Here is a 27724-nt window from a genome sequence, read left to right as displayed (position 1 = left end):
CCAGAACCGGAGGGGGGTCTTTGAGGAGTGACCGCAATGCACCCTGGGCTTTGTAGTCCATCTCCACAGCTGTAGCCAGAGAGCAGGGCCTCACGACCCGGAGAACTACATTCCCCAGCAGCCCGGCTGGGGGCTGGGAGAAAAGGGGGCTCGCATCACGTGGGCGGCGCTCAGCCTGGGCGGGCTATCTCTCAGTGCGGCGGCGGTGGCGGCGGCTGGGGGACCGGGGCCTTTTGTTTGGAGCATCTGCGGGGGTGGGGGGCCCCCCGGAGCGGCGAGGCCGGCGGCCTTCCCCAGCTCGCTTGGTCCTGGCCGCCCCTCTCGGGGGGCGGGGGGGTGGTTGGGGGGCCACCCCCTGGGCCGGCCTCGCCCCAGGCGCCGTCCCGCCCTAGGCCCGCCCTGCCCGCCCCGCCCGGCCCGCTTGCTTAAGGGGAGGAACCGGCTGGGCCTCCTGGCAGGGCCTAGCCGCCTCGGAGTCGGAGTCCGAGTCGCCGCCGTCACCACCTCCGTGCTCTGAGCTCCGGGCTGCCCCTCGCCCCTCCGCCCGCCGCCATGAAGATCAAGGATGCCAAGAAACCCTGTAAGATGGGGACGTGGGCTCGGCGGGTGGGGGGCGCCCCCGGGGCCCGCCTGGAAGCCCCTGGGCCCAGCGGCCGAAGCCCCGTCCCGCGCCCGCCGCTGGCTGGCCGGCCGCCGGCGCCCCGCAGGCGTGGGGGCGGAGAGACCCTCTCCGCGCCGCCGGGTTGGAGGCCCCACCCCCACCCCCTAGACGTGCGTGCGGACGCCCGCCGCCCCCTGGCCCTTGTCTCCCACTTCCTCCTCGAGGGCTGGGAGGTGCCAGAGGGAATTTTTGTCTCGAGCCCGGTGCCCTCTCCCCACCTCCTCTGCGGTCAAGTCGAAAATGGGTGGTCACGGCTGTCAGATTGCACCGGGGCAGTTACTACCCGTTTTTTACTGAATTCTGGGCTTTCTGCTCGTGTCCTTGAAATCCCCCGGGGGGGGGGGGGTTCCCGGGAGTTGTCACTCTTGTTCGAATTAGAGGGTTTAATATTGTAACCTGCCAGTGACTTTATTTTTGTTTAGCATAAAAATTTGCTAGGTTTGTTTTAAAAGCAAAAAAGATAAAAATCGCAGGTATTTCTGCCCCTTGAAACTCACCACTATTGTTGGTCAACTACTATTAACCGCTGTTAAATATTTTGGTTGAATGCTCAGCTATTTTCACAGCTATATATGCTAAACATGCTGGACAGGTCAACTTTTGTTTGCTTTCTTTTATTTTTAGCCTTAAGAAAAAACAAACCCGTTTACTTCTGTAAATGGCTTAATCCCTCAGCCTTTGTGATTGTCATACTGTAAGTCCATTCTTCCAGAGCAACCAGGAATGGGGGGAATGCACCCTTACATCTTAGAATGGTGTTTACAGTCGCAGTTTTTCGAGTGTCCCATGTGATCGAAAACAGTTCTAAGAAATCTGATGTACAAGGGAGCATCCACCTTTTCCAGCCCAACAGGTTTCTTGTAAACCTCAGAGGAGAAGCAACATACCAAAGCGCCCTGAACACTGCTAATTTGTATTTAAATGTCTTCATTTACAGATGAAGAGATTGAATTTATTGAGCCCCAGAATAACTTTTGCAACGGAGAGCCAACCAACTCGGACCTTAAGGAGGTTGAGGGCTTTAGGTCCTCTGACTCACAGTCTAGTGTTCTTTCTTCTGCACCCATAGGGCAGAGTCTAAATACTTAGAGAAACACAAACCTTTCTGGTCTGGTATTTATAGTTGGTGATTTAAAAAAAAAAGATTTTTCATGATGATTTCTTGTACTAAAGAGTTATTGTTCAAGGAGTCTTATCAAATAGTTCTCTGAAGGCTTAAATGACAAAGTCATATGGAAACACTTCTAATTTACATTTGCTAAATTAAACCAGTCTTGAACAGATTCAGTATGTAAAGCACTTGGATGTCTTCCCTCAACACATACATTTTCTCTGCTTCTCTTAAAAGTTCTCGTTTTGTGAAATGAGTTTACCTGTGATAGGCCCAGATTCTGACGTTTTAAGGTATTTTTTGTTCTTGCCATGATAGTGATTTGCTGACTTCGATTTGGGAAAACTTATAATTAGGTATGCATACACCTCTGTCAAAGGTGTTTTCAGCAAAAATGCTAATTAAAAGTTTATAAAATAAACTTCAGGTTGAGAAATAAAAGAACATGTATTGATTACAAGTAAGTTGGCTATTACTACATTGTGGTACATTGCGAGACCATTACTGTTTAAAAATGCTGAAAAACTAGCCAGGTAAATTTCAATTAGAAGTCCAAAAAACACTTTCAGGTTATAACACATAAAAGGCGACTTTACTGTCTACTCAATTCTTTAATGTTAAAAATAAAGAACATCACTTTTTTTGTGTGTGGGAAGGAAAATAGAAACTGTTCTAGATGTATAACTGGAAGGTGTTACTGCGGATTTTTTAAATCACTCAGGTTAGGTAAAGATGTATTTGTTTTGTTTGCATACTTGTCTAGGGTTTTCTAATTACGAATTTAGTGAGCACTTAGTATGTGGAAGGCACGGTCTACACGCACTGCGTCATTTAGCCAGATGGCAGCCCCAGTAACTAGAAGCGATACTCATAATGGTTAAATAAGTGACTTTGGCTTCATACACTTTCTTACATTATTCACCTAAGTGTTAGAAAACATTTGCTTGTGGATACATCTCTAGTATACTACCAGGTTATAAACCAAATACATGTATTTAGCTAGAAAATAAAAGGATTTGGTTTCATCCTCTGGATTTTATAACAAAAAGATGAGCTTCTGAAATGATGTGCGAATTCAGTTCCAGGGGAAGGATGGAGTCAAATATTAACCTTTTGAAAAGTTTTTGCTACTTAAAATAGGACAACCAAAATAATGGCAGTGTTTGCTTTGCCTTATGGTTTTCACACTGCTTAAATCTTCGATATTAAAGATACTAATTCGAACAATCTTATGTTTCTCTGTATCTCGACTGACATGACTTATTAAGGTAATAGGTTTTTCAGCCTTTCTGTGCTTTGCTAATTCAAGTAGTAAAGTATCTGAAGTTTTTGTCAAAACCAGAGAGATTATATAGCATTTATTTGTAATTTGCTTCTGTCTAATTTGATTGGCCTGGTGTTTTTGTTTTGTTGTTTCTTTTGATTTTAGAGATACAGAGGAAAGTGGGAAGAAAGCAGTCATTTGTTGTTCCATTTAGTTGTGCATCCATTGGTTGTTTTCCGTATGTGCCCTGACCAAGGATCGAACCTACAACCTTGGTGTTTTGGGATGACGCTCTCACCAACTAACTGACCAAGGCTTGATTGGCCTGTTTGTAAACTGAGTCATTGCTTAAGAATTATCACTTACAGAAAACATAAATAGGCACTAAGTAAATTTCTGGACATTGGTTTTAGAGGGTTTTTGTGGACTTGACCCCAAAGGAAAGGGAAGTAAAAGCAAAAATAAATGAATGGTACTGTATCAAACTAAAAAGCTCTGTGCAACAAAGGGAACCATCAACAAAACCAGTCTATAAATGATACCTCTGATAAGGAGCTAATAACCAAAACATATAAGGAACTCCTATAACTCAACATGAACAAAATCCAATTTAAAAAAATGGGCAGCAGACCTGAACAGACTTTTCCCAAGAAGACATACAGATGGCCAACGGATATCTGAAAAGATGCTCAATGTAACTAGTTGTAAGGGAATGCAGATTGAAACCATCATGATATGCCATCTCACACCCATTAGAATGGCTGTTACCAATAAGACAAGAAATAACAAGTATTGGAGAAGTGGAAAATAAGGAACCTTTGTGTACTGCTAGTCGAAATGTAAATTGGTACAGCCACTATGGAAAACAATATGGTGGTTTCTTAACATATTAAGAATAGAGCTACCATATGACCCAGCAGTCCCTCTTCTGGGTATCTACCCCCACCCTCCAAATTGAAAACACTTATTCATAAAGATAAATGTATTCCTATGTTCACTGCAGCATTTTCAGAATAGCCAGGACCTGGAAACAACCTAAGTGTCCTTGGACAGGTGACTGCATAAAGAAGATGGGTACATATATATACAATGGAATACTACTGAGACTTTTAAAAGACCGCCATTTGTGACAACATGGATGTGTTTGTTTGTTTGTTTGTTTGTTTTTACATAACTGGTTCTTGAGAGTATCACGCTAAGTGAAAAAAGTCACAGAAAAGGCTAAGAACCCTGTGGTGTCATGTGGGATAGAAAGCAGCAAGCACACACCCTCAGAAATGGCAGTGTGCTGGTTACCTGAGGGGAGTGAGTCAGGTGTATGGGGCTGGTCAGATAGTTGGAGTCTGCAGTGCTGTATGCAGATGAGGGGTCTTAGAAATGTACACCTGAAACCTAGTTCATGCAATTAACCAATGTTACCCCAAAGAATATAATTTTTAAAAGTATTATCAATTCCAATAGATAATAAGGTACAGTTGGATATGATAGTTTCTAGTAACACCTTACATGTAACTAATTTACCAAAAGGGGGAATAATTCACCTGATACTTTCTAAGGAATTATAAGGAGGTGTGAAAATGGTTATTCCCTAGGCTGTTTGAAAACACCAACATTTTCATTTGGAATGGTAATTGGGAATTGTAAAATTTCTTTTATCCAAGAATTTGAAGTATGTCCGAAGTTTACTAGTGAACATTGCCCATTTTAGAATTTTGTTCCTTAAAATAGTCCAGTGATGTTTTGAACATTTTCAGCATTTGGTTTCTCTTTATGCTAAAGAACAAGAAAATCCTATTTTGGCATAGGGTCCCTTTGGGTTGAAATCTACATTGGGCCAGTAGCAAGTGAAGAGCTCTTTAATGATTCTAGAACCCCACGTCTTACCATACTTAGCAAGATACCAACACAGGTTGAAGTGAATAGTCTAGCCCTTGTGGCTAGATACCTAATGCGGTTTAACCATTTAAAAAGATGTGGATTTCTTCTTTGGTATATGTAATCTATCTGATAAGCATACCGGTAATTCTTGGTAGTACTCTGCTTACAATAGTTCCAGATATTTTTGTAACTTATAGGGAACTAATGGCAGCTGTCTTAGGCCCCAGTCAGAAATAGAACAGCAGTTACTGTTTTTTTGAACACCAAATAAACAGATCACAAGAGATTCTAGAAAATTCTCAGTCTAGAGGAACCTAATATATATTTACCATCATCAAAGTATTTACTTATACTAATGGAATGTGTGTTTTGTTTTTAAAAATGCGTATTTTGGTTGATTTTTTCATCGTGGTGATGATGAGTTTTATTCTCAAGGATAAGAAATGTTTAGATTATATGCTGTAAGTAGGCTCCTTATGCACTGGTGACCTACTTTCAACTTGTCCCTTAGCTAGAAGCAGCAAAGGTAGTTACGGTACTTATCCGATTTCTTAGAAACTAGTATTTTTCTCTTTTTCTGTTGAATTAGGGTGACATTGGTTAATAAATTGAGACGGGTTTCAGGTGCACAGTTCTACACTACATCACCTGTATATCACACCCGGTCTCCTCCATCACTGTCTGCCCTCCCAGCCCCCCTCCACTACCTTCCCCCACCCACTAATATTTCTCTTACCTCTTGGAACTATTAGTGGACTGCTGGCTGTACTTAATAACCTTATATATTTATATATATATATCGTCCCTACATTGCGGATAATGCGTGAGCTCCATGTTCCCTTCTCCCGCTCATTTTGGTCATGACAAAATATTTTTTTTAATGCAAGGTAAAATAAGCCAGTCAGAGAAAGACAAGTACCCTAAGATTTCTCTCGTATGTGGAAACTAATGAACAAAACAAAAAATAGAAACAGACCCATAGAGAACAGACTGATAGCTGTCAGGGGAGGCGGCTTGCGTGGTTGGGTGAGAAAGGTGAAGGGAGTAAGAAAAAATCCTCAGACACAAACAGCGCATAGTGATTATGAGAGGCAAAGGGGGTGGGGGAGTAAATGCAATGGAAGGAGACTTGACCTGGGGTGGGGAACACTAAGTACACAGATAAGGTACTGTGGAATCGTATACCTGAAACCTCTACAATTATTAACCAATTTAATCCCAATAAATGCAGTAAAGAAGTTCTCAAAACACTTGTGTCTTCTGTTGCCGCCCCCACGTTTTCGTTTTTCTTTTCTTTTCTTTTTTTTTTTTTTTTTAATTTTAGCAAGAAAGGTCGGGAGAGAGAGACAGGAACATAAACGTGTCCCTGTATGTGCCCTGACCAGGGATTGAACCAGCAGCCTCTTTGCTTCCAGAAGGTGCTCAAACCGAGCTGTCTGGCCAGGGTATCCCCCCATACTTTTTCATGGCAGTGGCCTCTCTAGCATAAGGAAATGAATTCTAGAGCTCTGCTGAATTGAAAGGCTCCCTATGCAAAAGGTGGCTATTACCCTTTTTTTTTTTTTTTTTTTTTTAATTGTAGGTAAGACTGAGTTCTAAGTCCCTACCTTCCAGATAGTAAGAAAATGGTCATAATTGAGATCTGCTAGAAATAGAAGGGACATGTTCTGGTTTGCATACTAAGGTTACTGAGAAATTCATCGTCTCTTATATAGCATCCCTAGTTAGCCAATACTGAATAACAGGACAAAAAGAACACACATAGCTACTTGGCTAGATGTGAGATGAATCTTGATTTTGTTGCATTGTTGATTTAAAACACCTACCTCTGTGGGCAGAACCTTCTGTTTCTCTTGGCCAGTATACAAACAGGTGGATCTCACAAAGGTTTCAAATTGAATGGTAATACTCTACTGTTTCATGAGTTCCGGATTATTGATGATTGTGGCTTTTTTGTTGTTGTTGTTGTTTTTGTATTTTTCTGAAGTTGGAAACAGGGAGGCAGTCAGACAGACTCCCGCATGCGCCCGACTGGGATCCACCTGGCACGCCCACCAGGGGGCGATGCTTTGCCCATCTGGAGCATCGCTCTGTTGCAACCAGAGCCATTCTAGTGCCTGAGGCAGAGGCCACAGAGCCATCCTTAGCGCCCGGGCTAACTTTGCTCCAATGGAGCCTTGGCTGCAGGAGGGGAAGAGAGAGACAGAGAGGAAGGAGAGGGGGAGGGGTGGAGAAGCAGGTGGGCGCTTCTCCTGTGTGCCCTGGCCGGAAATTGAACCCAGGACTCCTGCACACCAGGCCGACGCTCTACCACTGAGCCAACCAGCCAGGGCGATTGTTATTTTTTGTGCATTATATACCATACACATTTTATAATCTTCAGTGTTGGATGTAATTTAAAACAAATGAGAGAGTAATATATTGAAATATAACATAGCTTTGTTTACAAACTTTTTTTTCTTTTCTGTGTAATGTTTTGTTTCTGAGATAGTTGTTCCAGGCAAAGAGATCAACAAAAGCCTCCTAAGAAGCCTTGGAAAGTTTTGTTTTTCTTATCATTTTAATGATAATTACACTCAAAGTCATTTTCTCCCTGGGAAAGAGTCAAACTCTTGCAGTCTGGACTTTAGAAACAGGATTTTCATACAGTGAGCCTTTTTACTGCCCTTTGCAGAGTTCGTGTACCTTGGAATTGGCTGTTGATACACCTTTAGGGTCAAAGACCTCGGTGCTCATGCATAGCTTTAGAAAAATTAGGTAACTTCTAACTCTCCAGTATTTTATCTGTAAACCTGAAATATTCTAGGCAAAATGTTCCTTTGAAACTTAAATATATGGTCTTAGTGTAAGAATGAAAAGTTCTTCACCTAAGTGTGGTATTTATATATAATGTAGGAGTCGACAGGCTTCTCACTGAAATGAAAAGGGCCTGAACTTCGAACCTGGTCATGCTTCACCTTTGTAGTTTGCTCTCTGAGCAACATTTCGATCTGTATGTACATTTTGACATCTGTGTGTGTTTGACACTGCCAAAGGCCCAGAAAGAAAAACTACAAATGTTAACTGATATTTAGTGTGTTCTGAATTTTGGGAAATAAAGGTTTTTAGCTTAATTTCAACTTGTAGAAACTTTTCTGTCCCAAAATGTACTTTGTGTAGCAGTAGTGATTGCCACATTAACCCCCACCACCACCACCATGAAGTCTACAATCAAGCATTAATCAAATAGGTGGCTTCATTTTCATTATGTAATACCAGAAGGGTCTTATTTTATCTAGTAACTCATTGAAAAGTACCCTAATTACATACAGATTTGAAAATTCTGAAGGAATCTCTGGCTTATTGGGTCAATGGAGCTATTCCATATTGCTTTCTTTAAATGTGTTTGTCCAAGCTTCTTAGTTGTTTATACAAATTTATAGGTGACATAAAAGCAACGTACCTGTTTAGGGTGCTGCTATTCTAGCTTCCCAAATTGTGGTTTGAATTCATTTTACTTTAAGAAAAATCTTTCTTTGTAAAACTTTTCCCTGGAATTACTTGAAGTGGCCAATTTTATTACATTAAAATCTTTTAGAAACCTTTCAAGCACTGGGAGTTAAAGGCCCTGGGTCAGCTACAAACATCTGATGTTATGGGTTTTTAGAAAATACATAAAAACACTTTGAAAGGGAAAAGCTTGAATTGTACATAGAACATGTGTCTTTCCCCATAAGTACTGCGCACTGAGGACATGATGGAGAGTAAATGAAGTTTATGGCTAACAGGTTCCTAGTTTGCATTTCCAAAAAATATATTTATAGGTGTATATATTTTTTATTCACAGCTTTCCCATGGTTTGGCATGGACATTGGGGGAACGCTAGTCAAGCTCTCGTATTTTGAACCTATTGATATCACAGCAGAGGAAGAACAGGAAGAAGTTGAGAGCTTGAAAAGTATCCGGAAATACCTGACGTCGAATGTCGCGTACGGATCCACTGGTATTCGGGATGTACACCTTGAACTGAAGGATTTAACGCTTTTTGGCCGAAGAGGGAACCTGCACTTTATCAGATTTCCAACCCAGGACCTGCCTACTTTTATCCAAATGGGAAGAGATAAGAACTTCTCAACATTACACACGGTGCTATGTGCTACAGGAGGTGGTGCTTACAAGTTTGAAAAAGATTTTCGCACAGTAGGTATCTGTTAACTCAAAGCCAAAAATTGATACTCATTCTCTTCAGTTTTTAATATGAGGCTAGGTTTTCATCTAGCGTGTTCCTTAGATTACTTCTTCCTTCTGATACATGATTAGCTTTGATATGGAATATTTAAACCCCTTTATAGGATAAAGAATTGTCCAAATTTGAGGTTGTTGTACATAATATTTGCTAAAACCTGCTCACTTTAGGGACTGCAACAATAGGGACTTCAGTGAATTTGGCAGCACACAAAACCAGGTGTAAGTGGGGCTTGAATTACTTTCCCTATTACTGCGTTATGTTTGTAGGTTTTTGGGTATTATTCATATAGTCCTCTCTCCTGGGGCCATTTCCTTCCCATACCCCAACTGAAGTGTCTTCTGGTATGCAGACACTTGGTTGAAAGTCCCTGTTACCCCTTTCTCCTGGATTTATGTTCCTGTTTCAAAGGGACTTCTTTGGAAATGAGAAGACGACTATGTAAGTGCTATCTGAGTTATGTGTTGGTAGAGATTTGCCAGGCCTGTAGTACTTCTCATTAGAATAAAGATTAAAAAGTTGGTATTTGAGGCTACTAAAATTTCTTCTTGAAAGTATGCATGTATACCATTTAATTTCTCAGTTCATATAATAAAGTGTTACTAGAACAGAAATGATCACCTATAGCTCACATAAGTGAGCCTCTTATAATTTAGGGTAATTTAAAAGTCTGAATTTTTTAAATGAATTTTTGAATCCCATAGGTGTCAGGCGTGCACTTCTGTAACACATCATCTGTGTATTGTATTGTGTGTCCACCGCCCCAAGTCAATTCTCTATCACCATGTACCCCCCTTTATCTTCTTCTACCTCTAAATTTTTATTAAAATTCTTTTCTTTAATGGATAACACTGATGTGTATTTATTCTATTGAGTAATTTAAACACAAATTTTATGATTTTTGAGACTAATTGGTTTGGGCATATTTGCCAAAAGCGGTATCTTTGAAGCCAGTTTTTATGTGGCCTTTGAAAACACTGATATCCACATATAGAATTCTAATTTTTTAAAAACATTGATATTTTTTAGTGATGAACTTCTATTTTTGTTTGATGTTTAATCATTAATTAGCTAATATTTGAACATCTGGTGAGAAGTCAGCTAGAAATGAGACACAAACCCAGCCCTCAAAGAGTGCAGTATTTTAGACCACACAGATAAATCAGTTATAAGTAGAAGTAGTACAGTTCCTTGTAGTTAATCCTATTGCTACGAAAAGAGGTGCCATGGGACATAGAGAACTGAGAAGCTTCCCAGAGGAAGTGATTCCTAAGCAGAAACTTTATAACAAATATTTTATAATACACTCTTTACTAACCTAAAATGCATTTAATAATTTCAAACTAGTACTCAGTACTATGAAGACAGGAGATTAAGGTGTGTATCAGTAGGTAGGTGCTCTGGTATGACCGCATGGGGAAGGGTATAGAAGCAGTGAGATGCCAGCACCTGTACCCAGAGTCCCCGTGGATTCTGAAGCCACAGGTGCTAGGTTTGATGATATGTGCTACCGGAGACTTGACTACCATCGATGGAGTTGCTGCTGATGTAACTTTCCAAGATGCTAAAACAACACTTAGTGAAATTTCAAGCAAAAAGACATACAGTACTTTTTTAGTTTATTTGGTGGTTGCATCCCTAGCAATTTAGTATATACTAAAACCATGCAAAAAATTATTTGTGTTCATACACACAGATAAGATACTTTGTGCTTACATAGGCTGCAATAACTACAAACAGTCCCTGCCACTAAATACTAGTTTTACCCCCTTTTCCATCTTTGTGTAAACTAGAATGGCCCCACAGATTGCCAGAACGCCCCCAGGGTAGCCCCACCATCTCTGAGCCCCACTGGACTAGCTGAAGTCCCACAGACATTCCGACATAACTCAGAACAAGTAAAAATGTGGGGGTTGTAGATGATTTTGAAGTTTTGTAAAGTGTGAAATTATACAATATAACTGAATGCTGTTTACTGTAGTGTTTCTTATACATTACAGATTGGAAACCTTCACTTGCACAAACTGGATGAACTTGACTGTCTTGTAAAGGGCTTGCTGTATATAGATTCTGTCAGTTTCAACGGACAAGCAGAGTGCTATTATTTTGCTAATGCTTCAGAGCCTGAGCGATGCCTAAAGATGCCTTTTAACCTGGACGACCCCTACCCATTGCTGGTCGTGAACATTGGCTCAGGGGTCAGCATTCTAGCAGTCCATTCCAAAGACAACTACAAACGAGTCACTGGGACGAGGTAAGTCACCTTTCTCTTCTATTTTGTTACACACAGAAATTATAAAATCAATAATATTAATACTAGCTCCATCAGAAAAGAAGTATCTGTGCAACAGCAGAAAATGCAGATGTGCAAGGGCGAGTGAAAGTGCGGCAGCTAACACTGTTGTAAAGGCGTGGGCAGCGACTCCTTAGAATCATTCAATGTTTCTATTCGACTAGTACCAATGGCATTAAAATTTCTATAATGTTAAGAATGAATTAATGGCACCTGACCAGGTGGTGGCACAGTAGATGAGTGTCAGACTGGGACACAGAGGACCCAGGTTTGAAACCCTGAGATTGCCGGCTTGAGTGCGGATCGTTGGCTTGAGCCCAAAGGTTGCTTACTTGAAGCCCAAGGTCACTGGCTTGAGCAAAGGGTTTCTCACTCTGCTGTCGTCCCCCCCATTGCACATATGAGAAAGCAATCAACAAACAGCTAAGTTGGCGCAACGAAGAATTGATGCTTCTCATCTCTCTCCTCTCTGTCTGTCCCTATCTGTCTCTCAGTGTGTCTATATCACTAAAAAAAAAAAAGTCTAGAATGATTTCAGTGATTATTTTCCAAAGTATCTTTCTTTTCTTATTTTTTACTTTTTTTATAATGTTTTTAAGTCTAAAGCTTGCCATATACTGATTTCATGCAGTGTATCGGATGACATTATAATTAATTCTTACAGAATAAAACTAGCCTGGGCTCTTTATGGGATAACATTAGTGTTCCAAACATTCTTTAAAATTTTTATATGGTACATGAATGTGAAATGAGCTTTTAAATTCTTCCTTAAGATTCTAATTTTGGGCCCTGGCTGGTTGGCTCAGTGGTAGAGCGTCGGCCTGGTGTGCAGAAGTCCCGGGTTCGATTCCCGGCCAGGGCACACAGGAGAAGCCCCCATCTGCTTCTCCACCCCTCCCCCTCTCCTTCCTCTCTGTCTGTCTCTTCTCCTCCCACAGCTGAGGCTCCGTTGGAGCAAAGGATGGCCCGGGCACTGGGGATGGCTCCGTGGCCTCTGCCCCAGGCGCTAGAGTGGCTCTGGTCGCGGCAGAGCGACACCCTGGATGGGCAGAGCATCGCCCCTGGTGGGCATGCCGGGTGGATCCCGGTCTCCCGGTCGGGCGCATGCAGGAGTCTGTCTGTCTCTCCCCGTTTCCAGCTTCAGAAAAATACAAAAAAAAAAAAAAAAGATTCTAATTATGTACCTTATCTACTTGTGAGGAGAGTGGAGACTTATATTTACTGTATTTAATTGAAAATGATTAATGATTTGAGGATACTTTAGATTGTTTTGTAAAAAATATCTTATTTCAATTTTAAAATAATACTATTTAAATGATACTTAAACTTAAAATTTAAGTTATTAAATTATTTAAATAGTTATATATTGAATAAAATTAGTATTTTATTCCTGTGGTGGCTAAAATCTACTTCCACTGTAACTCTATGCCAAAGAATTACAGGAAAGTACGCTAGTTCCCCCTTATCTGCGGTTTTGCTTTCTGCGGTTTCAGTTCCAGTCCAAAAATAAGAAATTGTAACTTCCAGAGATAAACAGTTTATGAGTTTTACATTGCACAGCAGTGTGAGTAGCTGGTGACGTTGCCCCGCTGTCTCCAGTTCCTGCTCTGGTCACTTGGTGGCATCTCGGTTGCCCGGCCCACCGAGCAGAGTTGCAGTGCTTATATTCAAGTAGCTCATATTTTACTTAATAATGGTCCTAAAGCACAAGAGTAGGTATGCTGGCAATTCAGATATGCCAGTGAGAAGCCTTAAAGTTCTTTAAGAGATCGTTCTCAAAATAGGGAAGAAAATAAATCATGCACCGAGGACTAAATTTTCTATGCATGAAATTGTGGAGAAAAGAAATGCTTGCTAGTTTTGCTATCACATTTCAAACTGTCCACGTTACATTACAGCCATAGTGCGTGGTAAGTGCTTAGTTAGGTGCAAAAGGCATTAAACTTGCGGTGGAAGACGTGAACAGGAGATGTGTTCTGACTGATGCCACGTGCTGTCCCGGGAGCACTGAGCCAATAGGGATCCCCGAAACGAGTGATCACATTCACGTCTTTTATTACCGTACATTTGTTATAATTGTTTCATTCTGTTATTAACCCTTTACTGTGCCTAAGTCATAAACTAAAGTTTATCATAGGTATGCATAGGAAAGCACACAGGATTCATTACTATCTGCAGCGTCAGGCCTCTAGTGGAGGTCTTGGCATGAGTCCTCCACAGATGAGAGGGGACTTCTGTGTTACCTACTTAAATTAATTCTAAAAGACAGAAATCCAGCTTGTTAACTACATTCCAGTAGTGATTCAAGGATAGAACCTGTTTAGAAGTTTAGGTGAAACTAGGAGCCAAGGCTCTGAGTTAGGGATTAGACAGGATTTTAATTTTGTGAGCATATTCAAAAGAATAATAGAACGAGGTACATTTCTATTATTAACATGATGACCGGCCTGACATAAATTGCCTCACTGCTTTATTTCTAGGTCATGTTCAAGGCCAGTGTATCACACTGAATTGATTTCAGCTCTGTCAGTCCAAGTAAATAGGCCTTTCACAAAAACATTTCCTGGAAATCATTTAGAATTACAAGTTTTCTCCTTTTAATTCATATGGTATGAATTTTTTTAACACTTGATCTTTTCACATGCACATTAAAATTTTTTTAGCAATTAGAAAATACAAATTTTTTTTAGCAATTAGAAAATATAAAGCATCAGATGAAGTTATTGTAAGATATAAAAGCTTTCCTGTCCTGTTATTTCCGCCAAGTGATCATTTTTCTTCGGTTTGTTCTTTGATCTGACAAGTTTGGTTTTGCTAAGCATTTTTAACCTTTCTTCATTATGTTGCTATTTCAGAACTTAGCATTAGTAATATGTTGTTTGTATGTTTTTATTGAACAATTCAATGCTCTACCCTTTTACCGTGGAGTAAAATACAGTGTGTGGATCAATGTAGCTCATAGAGTTTTTTTGTTTTCTTTAGCCTCGGAGGGGGCACCTTTCTGGGCTTATGCAGTTTGTTGACTGGCTGTGAAAGTTTTGAAGAGGCCCTTGAAATGGCATCCAAAGGTGACAGCACCCATGCTGACAAGCTGGTCCGTGATATTTATGGAGGAGACTATGAGAGATTTGGTCTGCCAGGCTGGGCTGTAGCATCTAGGTAAGTTTAACATTTATGCTGCAAATAAAGTTGCTTATTTATATCCAAAGTATATAGGGAACTTGTACAACTTATACCAACAAAACCAAACAATTCGATTACAAAATGGGCTGGGGACCTGAACCAACATTTCTGCAAAGAGGACATACAGATGCCAATAGACAGGAAAAGATGCTCAACATCACTAGTCATCAGGGAAATGCAAAATAAAACCACAATGAGATACACCTCACACCTGTCAGAATGGGGCTCACCAATAAGTCAGCAAACAATAAGTACTGACGAGGATGTGGAGAGAAGGGAACCCTGATGCACTGTTGGGGGACTGCAAATTGGTGTGCCCACTGTGAAAACCAGTATGGAGGCTTCTCAACAGACTCAGTGTAGAACTGCCACAGGTCCCAGCAGTTCCGCTTCTGCATACGTGTCCAGCGGGATCCAGAACACGAACTTGAGAAGACATTCACCCCTCTGCTCATTGCAGTGTTACTTACATGAGCCAAGATATGGAAGCGACCTAGAGTGTCCATCCATAGACAGTTGGATATAGAAGTCATGTACAATGGAATATTACTTGGCCATAGAAAATGAATATTTTCCATTTGTGACAACATGGATGGGCCTAGGGTATTATGCTAAATGAAATAAGACACGTTCCATATGATTCACTTGTGGGAATCTAAAAAACAAATTGATAGAGAACAGATTGATGGTTACCATCGATTGGGAGGGGCCTGTAGGGATGGGTGGAAAGGGGACTGGATTGGGATGTACACATCACCTGATATAAAACAGTCTCAGGGATGTCAAGTACAGAATACGGACTATAGTCTATGTAAAGATATAATAAGTACGTGTGGGCTCAGATGGGTACTAGACTCATCCAAGTGATCGTTTCCTAAGTTACGTAGCTGTCTAATCACTATGTTGAATACAATACTGCATGTCAACTGTAATTGAGAATTCAAAATAAGGTTGCTTATTTAGTTTTTAGAAAGCATTAACTATATCAGGAAGTTGTAAGGGGGCTTCCTCTTACCCAGTTTAAGTTCTAAGTTCTGAGTTCTGAACACTCACGTAGTTTGAAAATTAGATAGACGTTTTCCTGCGAGCACTCTGCGGGAAACCTTTTTTTTTTTTTTTTTTTTTTAGGAAACCATTTTTTATTCTTGCATATCCTTTCAATGTTTCTCTGTGCAAGTACAAATACATGTCCTTGTCCTCCCCTTGTACAGAAGGTGACTTTTGGAAGGTAACATTTGTATACCGTGGATTAGCATACTATAAATGCTCATTAACGGCGGTGTAGTCTAGCCTGTCTCGGCCTGCGTCCCTCTCTCTTTCCTCCCCCTTCCCCTTTCCTTCCCTTCCCTCTGCTCTCCTACTACTCCCACTTCCCCTTTCACTGTTTGATGGGGCTGGGGTTGCTCCCGTTATTTTGCCATTTACAGTTCAGTGGGTCAGTGAAGAACCCTATGTACGTGTAGATTTATCTGTGGGATACATTCCCAAACTGTATGGAATGTTGCTTTTAACCAGCAGGGTTTCCCCCATTTCTCTGCAGTTTTGGCAATATGATTTACAAGGAGAAGCGAGAATCTGTTAGTAAGGAAGATCTAGCGAGAGCTACCTTAGTCACTATCACCAATAACATTGGTTCGGTGGCACGGATGTGTGCCGTCAACGAGGTAAGAACAACTTAATTCTATGGAAAATGAGAATTGGAGTTCTTTGTGCAGGTCGCTTCTCTGCGTTGCTTAAGCAGGCCTACAGGAGGGAGCCCTATCATTAAATCCCAAGACTCATGTATAGTATATTATGTATCCTACCTTTAAAAAAAGTAGCAGGTAACTTACATCGGAAACAGGACAAATAGACATTTACATTTCAGCTTTTCAGAAGCCCAGTCATGCGCTGCTTAATGATGGCTTAAGTTCTGAGAAAGTCATCGTTAGGCGTGTCACTATTGCGTGGACATCAGAGTGCCCTTATCACGCAGCTGCATGGTATAACTACACGCAAGCTGGGCAGGCAGAGCCTGTTGCTCCTCGGCTGCGAGCCCCTACCATATATTTATACAAAACACATGGGGTGAGATCAGGCACAAGAACAGATGTGCAGCCCAGAGAGCCAGGAAGCAGGCGCTCAGGAGGCTGCCACCAGTGTGACGCGGCGGAATGCTCGTCGGCTCTTTCACAAGGAGAAAGCACACGCTGGGGAAACCGTGAAAGGATAGTGAACACAGAAACCAGTGACCGGCACTGCGTGTCACTGTCACGTCTTATACACTACACACAGTTGCGCTGTGCTTTACGTGGCTGGCAGTGCTGTGGGTTGTTCACACCAGCAGCCCCACGAACACGTGACTCGTGCTGATACTGTGACATCTCTAGGCAGTAGAAACAGTCACCTCAGTTGCAACGTTAGGGACCACCACTGTATTTGTGCTCCAAAGTGCCGTTGACCATCGTGTTCTGCAGCGCATGGCTGTCCACGACCTAAGTCTCGTGAGGCTGTAAGAGAAGAAACGCAGTCGGATTCCCATTTTTTCTTTTCCGTGACCGTTGCACTGACGAGTGAAGGGCGTGGAAGTCTCCTCACTGCCCTCGGCTTCTTTACAGTGCTGCCTTGTTGCATATGGATCAAGCAGCATTGTACAGGGCTATGACGGCACTGGGGCTCGTTCTTCACATGACACTGGAGTGACGTACACACTGACAAAGAGCATTTACTGCTGGACTGACTTTCACTCGACAGTATATACAGCTCTGCCTTCAGTGGTAGCTGTATTTGTCCACTTACTTTTTGTAAATATCAAGTACTTCTAACTGAAAGGAGAATTGGCTTTGTGAAGGATCCCTTTATTTGTTTATTCATTCACTTATTCATTGAAGAGATTTACAGAGTGCCATATGCCAGGCGCTGTTCTGGGCACTTGGGATACATTAGTGAGGACAACAGTGGTCTTTGACTTTATGGAGCTTATGTCCATTCTAGTGACGTAGTAAAAAAGTAAATTATTTAGTTTGTATTAGTGACAAATGCTGGTTTTCAAAAGAGAAAATCGAACAGGACAAGGAGAGCCTAGACCAGACCAGAGTGTGGCAGAGGACAGACTGCTGTGTGATTGGAGGGCTGGAGGCGGTTTCATTGAAAGTGCGACCTTTGGGCACAGATTTGAAGGAAGTGAAAGAATCACATGTGTAGATATTTTGGGGATAGAGGCTCCAACAGAGAGAAACCCAAATTAATCCTCTGAATTACTGGTTAAATCCAGAATTTTATCTCTTTAGTGTTTTTTGTTTTGATTTTTTTTGTGACAGAGACAGACAGGGAGAGAGATGAGAAGCATCAATTCTTTGTTGTGGCACCTTAGTTGTTCACTGATTGCTTTCCATGTGCCTTGACCGGGGGGGGGGGGGGGGGGGGGCTACAGCAGACCGAGTGACCCCTTGCTTAAGTTAGCGACCTTGGGCTCAAGTTGGCGACCTTGGGGTTTTGAAGCTGGGTCTTCTGTGTCCCGGCCCGACACTCTGTCCGCTGCACCACCACCTGGTCAGGCCCACTTTAGTTTCTTCATGACTGTGTAGCTACTAGGTTGGTTGAGGGAGTCCCTAGCATGCATTTTGAACGCAGTTTTGGAAATATTTCACTTTTGGGACCTTTTCTCTTAGCCCTGTAGGTCTCACTTTTCACTGGCCCATTGTCTTAATAATTACACTGCCCAAATTCAGTGTGCAAACATGCATGTATGCTCAAAAAGTCAGTATATTATTATTGAGAATAGAAATGGGTTTTTGGGAAAGACCTGTTCTGAAGAACACCAGTTCCTCCATCTCGGATCTCCTAAGCACAGACACTGAGTGAGCAGAAAGGGACTTGCCCGACTCAGGCTGGGGACGGAGTGCCGGAAGCTGGCGGTGGGCGTGCCGCTGGACCCCAGTCCCTGCTGCTCTCCTGCGCTGTACACAAGTCCACGGGTTGCGTGTCGTTGCTGAGCGCACACACATTGCAGCATGCTGGCCGAGTTTACACTGTTTTTTAAAATCCAAAACAATTAAAATACTGCTCCTTGGTTTGTCTCTTTTACTCTCATCACAGCATTTCTCCAAATTGCTGTTAAATGGGTTATTTCTTGGCCATGTTCAAAAACAGGTCTCATCTATCATTTACCTAGGGTCTTTTCCGGAAGTTTTCTTTAAAGTAGACGTTTTTAGGGCAGTTTCAGGTTCACAGCGAAATGAGTGGGAAGTACAGTTTCCATGGATGGACCCCTGGCCCCCCACACTGCCTCCCGCATTGGGACCCAGCACCACACTGGTGCCTTCGTTACGATCCAAGACCGACACTGTCATCACCCAGAATCCATAGTTTACATTGGGTTCACTCTGGGTCTGTACTCTGGGCTTTGACAAGTGTGTAGTAGTCTTCCAGAACTAGTTTTTTAAATATGCAGGATTATGTAGATACTAGGAATGTAGCAGGCACTAGTAAAAGATAGTTGTTTACATTTTTAAGTACAGATTTTGTAAACCCTCTTGTATTGTGACATCCACTTAAAATTCTTAAGTTCTTTTCTTTGTTCTGTTCTTTTAGAAAATAAACAGAGTTGTCTTTGTTGGAAACTTTTTACGAGTAAATACCCTCTCAATGAAACTTTTGGCATATGCACTGGATTATTGGTCAAAAGGTCAACTGAAGGCATTGTTTCTGGAACATGAGGTATGACAGCAAAATTATGTGACTTAACAGCATGCTTTTATGTGCAGTTTTATGTCTTGCTTCTTGCTCAGTATTTATAAGTACAGAACGACCATTTACCTAAACAGTGTACTGAGTCCCTCCCTTCCATTTGAATTGGGGTGGGCGCTACTATAACCTGGCAGGCACCCCGTTAAGGTGAGAACTTAACTGTTCCGAGCGCCGTATCAGGTCTGTGAGCTCCCTGAAGACCGGGTTGCTCGTATGTGAACAATAAGAACGATGCGATTGAGCAGTGGAAAGTCCGCCACAGCTTCCCCCGCTGCTAGAGGGACCGCTGGTAACGTTTTGGAATTTATTGGACTAGATTTTTCTTTCATGGTTGTTCACTACTGTTAAACTCTGACCTAATCAAATCTCAGTTCACATAATGTTTTAGATTAAGTAAGCTTGACTTGAATTACTTTGTTTCTGGTCAGCTAGATGGATCAAGGGATTTTAATAGCACAGATTCAGTGTTGGTGCTCTGATCAGCTTCCGTGTTCCATTGTCACACTCTCATGCACAGATCAAGTGTGAGCTCCGTGCTTGCCCCGCACATGGAGTGTGGCAGGAGGAGCCAAGGGCACGGGCACAGGATGGCAGTGGTAGCCCCAGGAGCCAGTGTCTAAAAGCCACACTTTACAAATAGATATTTCAAAGGTGTATGTATTGAGAATACAGTTAAAACGCTTTTTATAATAGCTGACAAAACAGAAATTGGTAGATTTTTGAATAGGCATTTTTAAATAGATATATATATATAATATAATTACATGTTCTTTAAAGTGTTAATGTATGCTAATTTAAAAGCTGCACTACTTTTCTTCTTTATTTTTAATTATACAGGGATACTTTGGAGCAGTTGGTGCACTTCTTGGACTGCCAAATTTCAGCTAAAGCATCAGGGTTCTCTCTGCTAATAAATGTCATCCAAGAGGAACTGAAAACCAGATGCATTATTACTGCATTATTTGTCACTGGGAACCAAAGGATTTTAAAGAGTAGCACTGTTTCTGTTGATTTTTTAAATGTCAGAGTGGTTAAGCTGCCAAATGTTGCCATGTTAACAGCGCGAGCTCGGTAACAGGCGAAGCATTTCCGGCGGAAGTGCCCTCCCTGCTGTTGTACATAGCCCGGGTTAAACCCCCCAGCACAGTGCGGCCTCTGCTGGTTGAGCTTCCTCTCAAAAGGATTCTCTATTTCATGCAGCCAACATTGCAGCGCTGTACGCTCAAACACCACTCTTACAAGTCTTAGAAATGTTCTGCTCGTGAAAATAATCCTGTGTATGTTACAGGTCTGTTCTGTGTGTGCTGGTTACTAGTCAGCAGACAGTAACATACCCTTGGGTCACAGTTAATTGAAATGGCAATCAAAGATGATCATTTTTATGGGATTTTAAAATGGTAAGGCAATATTAATTATTATTATAGTTTTCCTAACATTGCCCCCCCCAAAAGCATGTTTATGTGATCTTTCCCCAGAAGTACAATCTTTTTCAAATGCCATAATTTAATTGAAATACTGTTAAATAGCCTGAATTTTAAGTGAATCCTAGAAATGCACATATTTGGGACACTGTACTTCCTGTAATACATTCAGTTAACACACTAATCAATACTTATTTTAGTGTTTAATTTTTTAATTGGAGGCTTAATTACTTATTGGAAAGTCTGTTTGATGAGGTCCCAGGATGATGCTGATGGAGAGTGTGTCCATGCCCTGGGAGAGATCTCTCCACGCCACGTGTGTCAGACCCACACTCAGTCCTCTGCAGAATTAGATCTGAACTGTCAAAGATAAAAACTCGATTCTGTTATGAACAGCAATGAAAGCACATTTCTTCTGGATTGATGCTATTTTGCAACTCTGGAATTCTGAGAATTACAAAAGGATCAGTGTTTTGTATGTTCCAAAAATCTAGAAATCCCTTGCCTTGGAATTTGTTCTCTATTTTGAGTCATTTTTTATAATGTTAAACTATTTCAGATTTTTACTTTGGCAGTAACATTTTGGAGTCCAGTAATAGTCCAGTGAATTTATTAGAGACTGTTTCTCATGGTTTATGAAGTAGAGAGACTTGGGGAAACTTCATTTTCTTAAATTCCAGAGTGTGCTTTGAAGAGCTTAACAACTGTTTACATTACAGAAGAAGTATTACAATGTGTTTTCACTGAACATCACTAGTTTTGCTCCATAGAGAACAGTTTCCAATAGATAAGAGTTGGAGAAAGACATTGCTCCTTAGACTTTTCAGAATTTGTGCTCAAATACTTAAAATTCACTTTTCTTAATGCTCCCATTATAGTGACCAGGTATCTCAGACAGAAGCTATCCATTAATTTATTTTAAAATCTTGTGATTTGGGCGTCTGTACAAAGTTTTTGTTTTTAAGTGATCATGACTTCAAGTGCTGTTTCTGAGGCACACTCTACAGATTTGAGGAGGTCTTTAAGAAAGAAATGGAATTACTGAAGTCCATATAAATTCATTCAATCCATCCTTGGGACTTGTTTAATTTGGGACCGTGGTTCACACTTTCTGTCCCTCAGAACTGCGGTCACCCACTAGACCGGCCGCAGGGGAAGGGGAGGACCCCTCTCTGCTGTCGCGCATGGCATCTCTCGTGCACAGCCTGGGGTTACTGAAGTAATCAGAACAGAGTCACGGCGAAGGCCGCCAGCGTTCTAGGTTTTGGTTGTGCGCTCAAGAAATTCCTTGAGAGAACACAGCAGTAAACAGGTTTGGTTCTGGTCCAATAAATAGTGTAGAGTGCCTCCAAGTTCTGTGTTCTTGAACAGTGAGTAGAAATACAATGTGAGCCACAGGTAATTTTACATTTTCTTGTAGGCGGATTTAAAAGGAGAAGGAAACGGGCAAAATCTCTTTTCATTATGTATTTCTATTCAGTTCTGTATATCCAATGTTACCATTTCAACATATAATTAATGTTACAATTTTTGTAGGAGATACTTACTTTTTTTGTACTTGGTCTTCAAGACCACTTTGCATTTTATGCTTTCAGTGCATCTCAGTTTAGACGGATGCATTTCAGGCCCTCCGCAGCCACGTGAGTGCCGCTTTAGAACTAGTTCTTACAAATGAACAAGATCATGTATCCATTAAAACTTCACAGATACGGGCTTTTAAAAGAATGCTTGAGGGGGAAAGCAGGGATCCGTATTTTTTTTAAAGGGGAGGGGGTACAAATAGTTCTTTGGGCTAGTTTATTTCACACAGATGAGCTGTATTTCTGGACATTCCAAAACTACCGTATGGCGCACCCTGTTCGCATCATGGTGTGTCTCCGTTTTCCAGAGACGCTGATAAAGTTGTCTAAGACACGTGCCAACTGCCCTCAACAGCCTCCAAAATGCATATTTTTTTCACCAAAGCAAACTTGATGATTCCATTGACTTGTTTCCCTCCACCTTATCTAATTTAATCTTAAATGATTAAAAAGAGGCCCTATTAATTCTTTGTTATGTACACACAAGAGAATCTTCTTTAACTTTTGGATTTAATTTTCATTCTTGAAAACTGATGACATTTTCAAATTCAGGGAGCACTACCAATTTGTTTTGAGGTTTAGTAAAGGACACAAAGTCTAGAACTTTCTACCCTCCCCCCCCACACACACAACCTTGCCTTTTAACTAGAGACTTATAGAACTAATGGCTTTCAGTTCTACATCCCGACCCAAAGACAGAGTGTAAGCAGACACCTGCAGGTCGGCCTGGGCGATTCTTGCTCAGCTACCTAGTGTAAACGTGTGGGCTCTTAGTGTAGGAAACATCAGTGCTGTTGCCAATCATACACTTGGTAGTTGACCGTCCTTTAAGAAGCTCCAAATATTTGCCAAATGTTAGACTCTGTAAAGATTCCCGAGTTGTTTGCCTTTGTGTACAGATGTGGTTGCTGTTTCTGAAAGTTCCGTTTTTGTAAGCAGAAGTGATGCAGCCCAAAGGGGCGCGCCCTGCCTTCTAAGCGCAGTCCAGCGCAGCCTGCCCTGGTTTCGAAGGCTGCGTTGTTGGGAGGAGAGCTTAGAAAGGCAGCAGCTTCCGAACGTCCTTTGTAACCGCTGTCTGTCATATAGAGGACTTTCCATATTTTGTTTAGTGTATCATTTTTGGGAGGGGGGGTGAGCACCTAATGCTTTTTAATCTATTGCATTTGAGAATGTAGTTTAGAAATTCGCCTTTAAAGCCATGTAACGACTGAAAGAATACCCACCAGAAGAATGAGTGTGCATTACTTTTCATTTAACTTACTGTTTTGTGGAATGTGTAAACAAAGTATAAGAACTGTATTGCCTTTTTGTAATAATACTCTCTGACCTGTTTAAGATGTTTTGCCATAAAATGTCAGTGGTGTCCTCTTTTCCCAATAAGCTGGCTGTTAATGTGTTTTACTCTAATACTGAAGGAATTCGGCCAGCCTTCTTTCTCTCTATCATTAGATAATCTCACAGAGTAATGTGCTTTATACTACCACCTGTTTTCAATATTTGAGACAATAGTTGTCTTCTATTTTCTACTGATCCTGGTAATCGGCAAAGACCCCCAAAAAGTATTTTCTTCCTTTAAAGTATTTTAATAGCCTATTTTTTAAAATTGTGTTGTGAAAATTAACTCACCCCAGCTTTTCAGCCATCTGTAAATTTTGAGCAGTTCCCACTGTCAGTTCAGATGTCTGTCTTAGGCAGTCCCTGTCATTTGCGCTGTCTTGTGGGGTCATCATTTGGCATTGCATTAGAAACACTGCTTTAAATGTTACTTCTTTGGTCTGAGATGATTTGTTACAGTGAGATCACCAGTATCCGGTTCCTGGGAAGACAGTTCTTGCTTCCTGTGTGGCAGCGTTTGCACGGACGGAAGCAGCTTGCTCAGATGTTCACATCATGTCTTGGAATTGACTGCATTTCTGTATGTCAATAGGTATCTTTTGAATTCTCAGCATACCAATAGAATGGTATTAGCTATTTCTCATTATGCTATGTTTCTGCCTGTAACGGCCAAGTAGATAGACCTGAAAGTAATATGAAGGGAGACACCGTATATCTATATATGTGTGCATCTATATCTATATATAGGTGTATGTAGATATATATACTGCTCATAAAATTTAGGGGATATTTCAAAATGATATATAAAGTGATATAAAAAAGAAGCATCTGATTTTTTTATTAAACATCAGAAAAGCACATGACAAGTCAAAGAAAGTTGTTTGATTATGCAAATAAGATGCAAAACCAACTTTTCTTTCATTGGTGAAAATGCAGGGTACAGAAGGCTGAGAGTACGGGATGCAGTATCTGCACGTTCCCTGATCCCCTCGTTTTTGTGCAGTGTATAGAGACATACATACGGGTGGGTGTGTGTACCTTAATCTATGAAAATATCTGCAATATTTGTTGTTAGCTTTAAAGTCCCATGGGCATTATCATAACTTCACAGTCTGGCTCTTTCTGAAGTCAGAAGTTGTTTTTCTTACACATGTTCAGTCTTTGCCATCGCCACTACTAATAATGTGTGTAAGAGCACTAACAAGGGATGTATTTTTCAAAGGAGTGTAAATGAAGTTAAAGATCAAGATTTTGAATTTTATAAATATGCAACTAAATTTCAGTTCGTTTTAAAACTGGTATTATTTTTGCTATTTCTTAACATCTTGCATACATTTCAGTGCTTACAGTTTCAGTAACTTTCAAAGGAAACATCAGCTTTTACATAATTCGTCCATTACAAAGATATGATATAATGCAAACAGTTTGAGATTATTTTAGCCATACTGCCCGTCTCTGCATCACGTGGGTGTTTGACCTTGCGGTTAGTAGCTGTCACAGATAAAGCCATTTTGAAATTTGCCACTTTTTTTTATGAGGTACCCTTTTCAGTTTACAACATTCAGAAACGGAAGGTAACTTTATAGAGCTGACATCCATATCCTAGTCTCCAATATGTCCAAATGTGATGATTGGCAATAGGTGTAAATCATGTTAAGATGGTATTATCACTTTTATACATCTTAATGTTTTCACTGTTTTTTACTTTTCCACTGAAGTTTTGTGGCATTTGTCTTAATTCTACCCAGTTCCTGACCAGTTCATACATAGATGTTTGTACGTGTTCATGTACTTACACAAGCCGTTTCAGTTTAAGTTGCCTTATCCTGTCGCCCTGTTCTTGTCAAGATTAAGCTTTGTCGTGTTGGACTTCTAACACTGAATCTGTAATGTAAAAATGTATGATGTGCTCCAAATTCTATTCCTAACAAACTAAGTGATAGCCTATTGTAACCTGTAAAACATTTCTTGTAAATTGTCTAATTTATTTTTTCATTTATGTACAGTTATGTAAATTTAAAAAATATCTGTTGTGGCCTGTTCCATACACATTCTCACACTCTTCCTTAATGCTTATTTGCATGAAAGAAACTTGGGTTTTGCTGGTTTGCACTGTATGGACATGAAGCCAACTTCAATACTATGCCTTCTTTTCTGTAGTTGAACTTTTTCTAGTTTTGTTCATATTCTAAGTAAATATTAATTAAAATCATGCTTATTTCCTACTTTCCAAATAAATTCTCTAAGTTGTTTACTATGAGTTTTTATTCCTTTATTTTACATGTTGTACTCACTCCCACGTTTCCATTCTGCTGAAATGTAAGGGTGCGCGGGAGTTAGCTATAGAACATAAACTCAGAGCCGGGGCTCCGTGCAGACCATTTCTCTCCACACCTCGTACTTGGCACCGAGAAGGCATTCCACAAATAAATACATGCTGAGTGAGTTCATCATAGAGGAAGTGCTGTTTCTGGCCTTGTCTATAGAAGATAGAAGCAATGAGAGTTGTTCACCCCTTTCCTTCCTCTCCACAACATCGGAAAGCACAGCCTGACCTGTGGTGGCACAGTGGATAGAAGATAAAGCGTTGACCTGGAACACTGAGGTCACTGGTTCTAACCCCAGGTTGCCTGGTCAAGGCACATACGAGAAGCAACTAAACTAAATTGATGCTTCCCGCTCCTAGCCTCCTTTTTTCTCTCTTTAAAACTAATCAATAAAATCTTTTTTTTTTTTTTTAAAGGCACATATTGATTCTTCAGAGATGCAAACCTTGAAATTTAAGACATTTATTAACATGGGAAAAGCCCTTGCTTTTTTTGAAAGGAGGCCATGCTACCCCAGGCCAGAAGTGGATGTGCACACACGTTCTTCAAGCTCTTGGGTGTGCTACACGGGACAGATGCCAGACTCGTGTGACACTTGGGTATTGGTTTGGGAAGGGTTATTTCATAGGTGTTTCCTTGATACTTCATTTATTTTTAATAGGCAATGCCTGTTAGATTTACATAAAAAAGGTTTTGATGATCTTTATTAATATATATGTGAGGAACTGAGTTGGAAACCACTTCTGTTTTTAAATTGTATGAGTGTCATGTGATGCCCATACCCTTCTGTTGAGAAGAAGATCCAGTAAGCAGGAATTAGGATGAATAGAATGTGAGATGGTGGCTAAGGGAGAAAAGGATGACTAGTGTAGAAATACTAGAGTTGAAGTGTAGTTAGCTCTCCACGTAGAGGAGCTATTGGAAATTAGCTATGCAGAGCAAAAGCAGATCAAGGCTACACAATGAACTTGGAAAAGTGAGGTATACCGGGTTCTATACATAGGTAAAGTTTGAAATAAAGAGGTCTCTTCAACTGACATGTTCCTTCACTGAGTATTGTATGTCGAGCAAACATTGTTAAGGTCTCGGCATCTGAAGTCTATTGATCATTTTCTTTTTTTTTTTTCTTTTTTTTTTTTTTGTATTTTTCCGAAGCTGGAAATGGGGAGAGACAGACAGACAGACTCCCACATGCGCCCGACTGGGATCCACCCGGCACGCCCACCAGGGGGCGACGCACTGCCCCTCCGGGGCGTCGCTCTGTTGCAACCAGAGCCACTCTAGCACCTGGAGCAGAGGCCAAGGAGCCATCCTCAGCGCCCGGGCCATCTTTGTTCCAATGGAGCCTGGGCTGCGGGAGGGGAAGAGAGAGACAGAGAGGAAGGAGGGGGGGGGTGGAGAAGCAGATGGGCGCTTCTCCTGTGTGCCCTGGCCGGGAATCGAACCCGGGACTTCTGCACGCCAGGCCGACGCTCTACCACTGAGCCAAATGGCCAGGGCTATTGATCATTTTCTATGCTGAAAGCTTTATAAATTCTTATTGTAAGACATGCTTCTGGATTTTGAGAATGTTTTTTTTTAACCCCTAAAATAAACTTAGAAAATCTGACTCATCTTTACAACCTTATCCCCTTCTTTACATAAAGTTGGTACTTTTTAATGCTGCTTTTTTCAGAGGTTAACAGCACTCCCCAGGAATGCAATCGATTAGGGGTTTG

At 41.1% G+C, this 27724-nt stretch overlaps 1 protein-coding gene across 1 annotated transcript; it reads left to right on the top strand.

Annotated features, from left to right (window-relative positions):
- The first annotated feature begins 238 nt into the window (after positions 1–238).
- PANK3 (pantothenate kinase 3) lies at positions 239–25933 on the top strand. The gene is made up of 7 exons (XM_066344201.1): positions 239–580; positions 8741–9093; positions 11140–11393; positions 14415–14591; positions 16156–16279; positions 19188–19313; positions 20181–25933. The coding sequence occupies exons 1-7, from the start codon at positions 553–555 to the stop codon at positions 20229–20231; spliced, it is 1113 nt and encodes a 370-aa protein (XP_066200298.1). The 5' UTR covers positions 239–552; the 3' UTR covers positions 20232–25933.
- The last annotated feature ends 1791 nt before the right edge of the window (positions 25934–27724 follow it).

Source organism: Saccopteryx leptura, chromosome 6 (genome assembly GCF_036850995.1).
Source record: "Saccopteryx leptura isolate mSacLep1 chromosome 6, mSacLep1_pri_phased_curated, whole genome shotgun sequence".
NCBI classification, from domain to species: Eukaryota; Metazoa; Chordata; class Mammalia; order Chiroptera; family Emballonuridae; genus Saccopteryx; species Saccopteryx leptura.
The sequence above is the reverse complement of the archived record's forward strand: the minus strand, read 5'-3'. Positions and strand labels throughout refer to the sequence as shown.

Excerpts from the sequence above, each read along its gene's own strand:
- PANK3 (XM_066344201.1), top strand. The coding sequence starts at position 553 with ATGAAGATCAAGGATGCCAAGAAACCCT. Across the intron at positions 581-8,740 it reads CAAGGATGCCAAGAAACCCT|CTTTCCCATGGTTTGGCATG; the intron begins GTAAGATGGGGA and ends TTTTATTCACAG. Across the intron at positions 11,394-14,414 it reads AAACGAGTCACTGGGACGAG|CCTCGGAGGGGGCACCTTTC; the intron begins GTAAGTCACCTT and ends TGTTTTCTTTAG.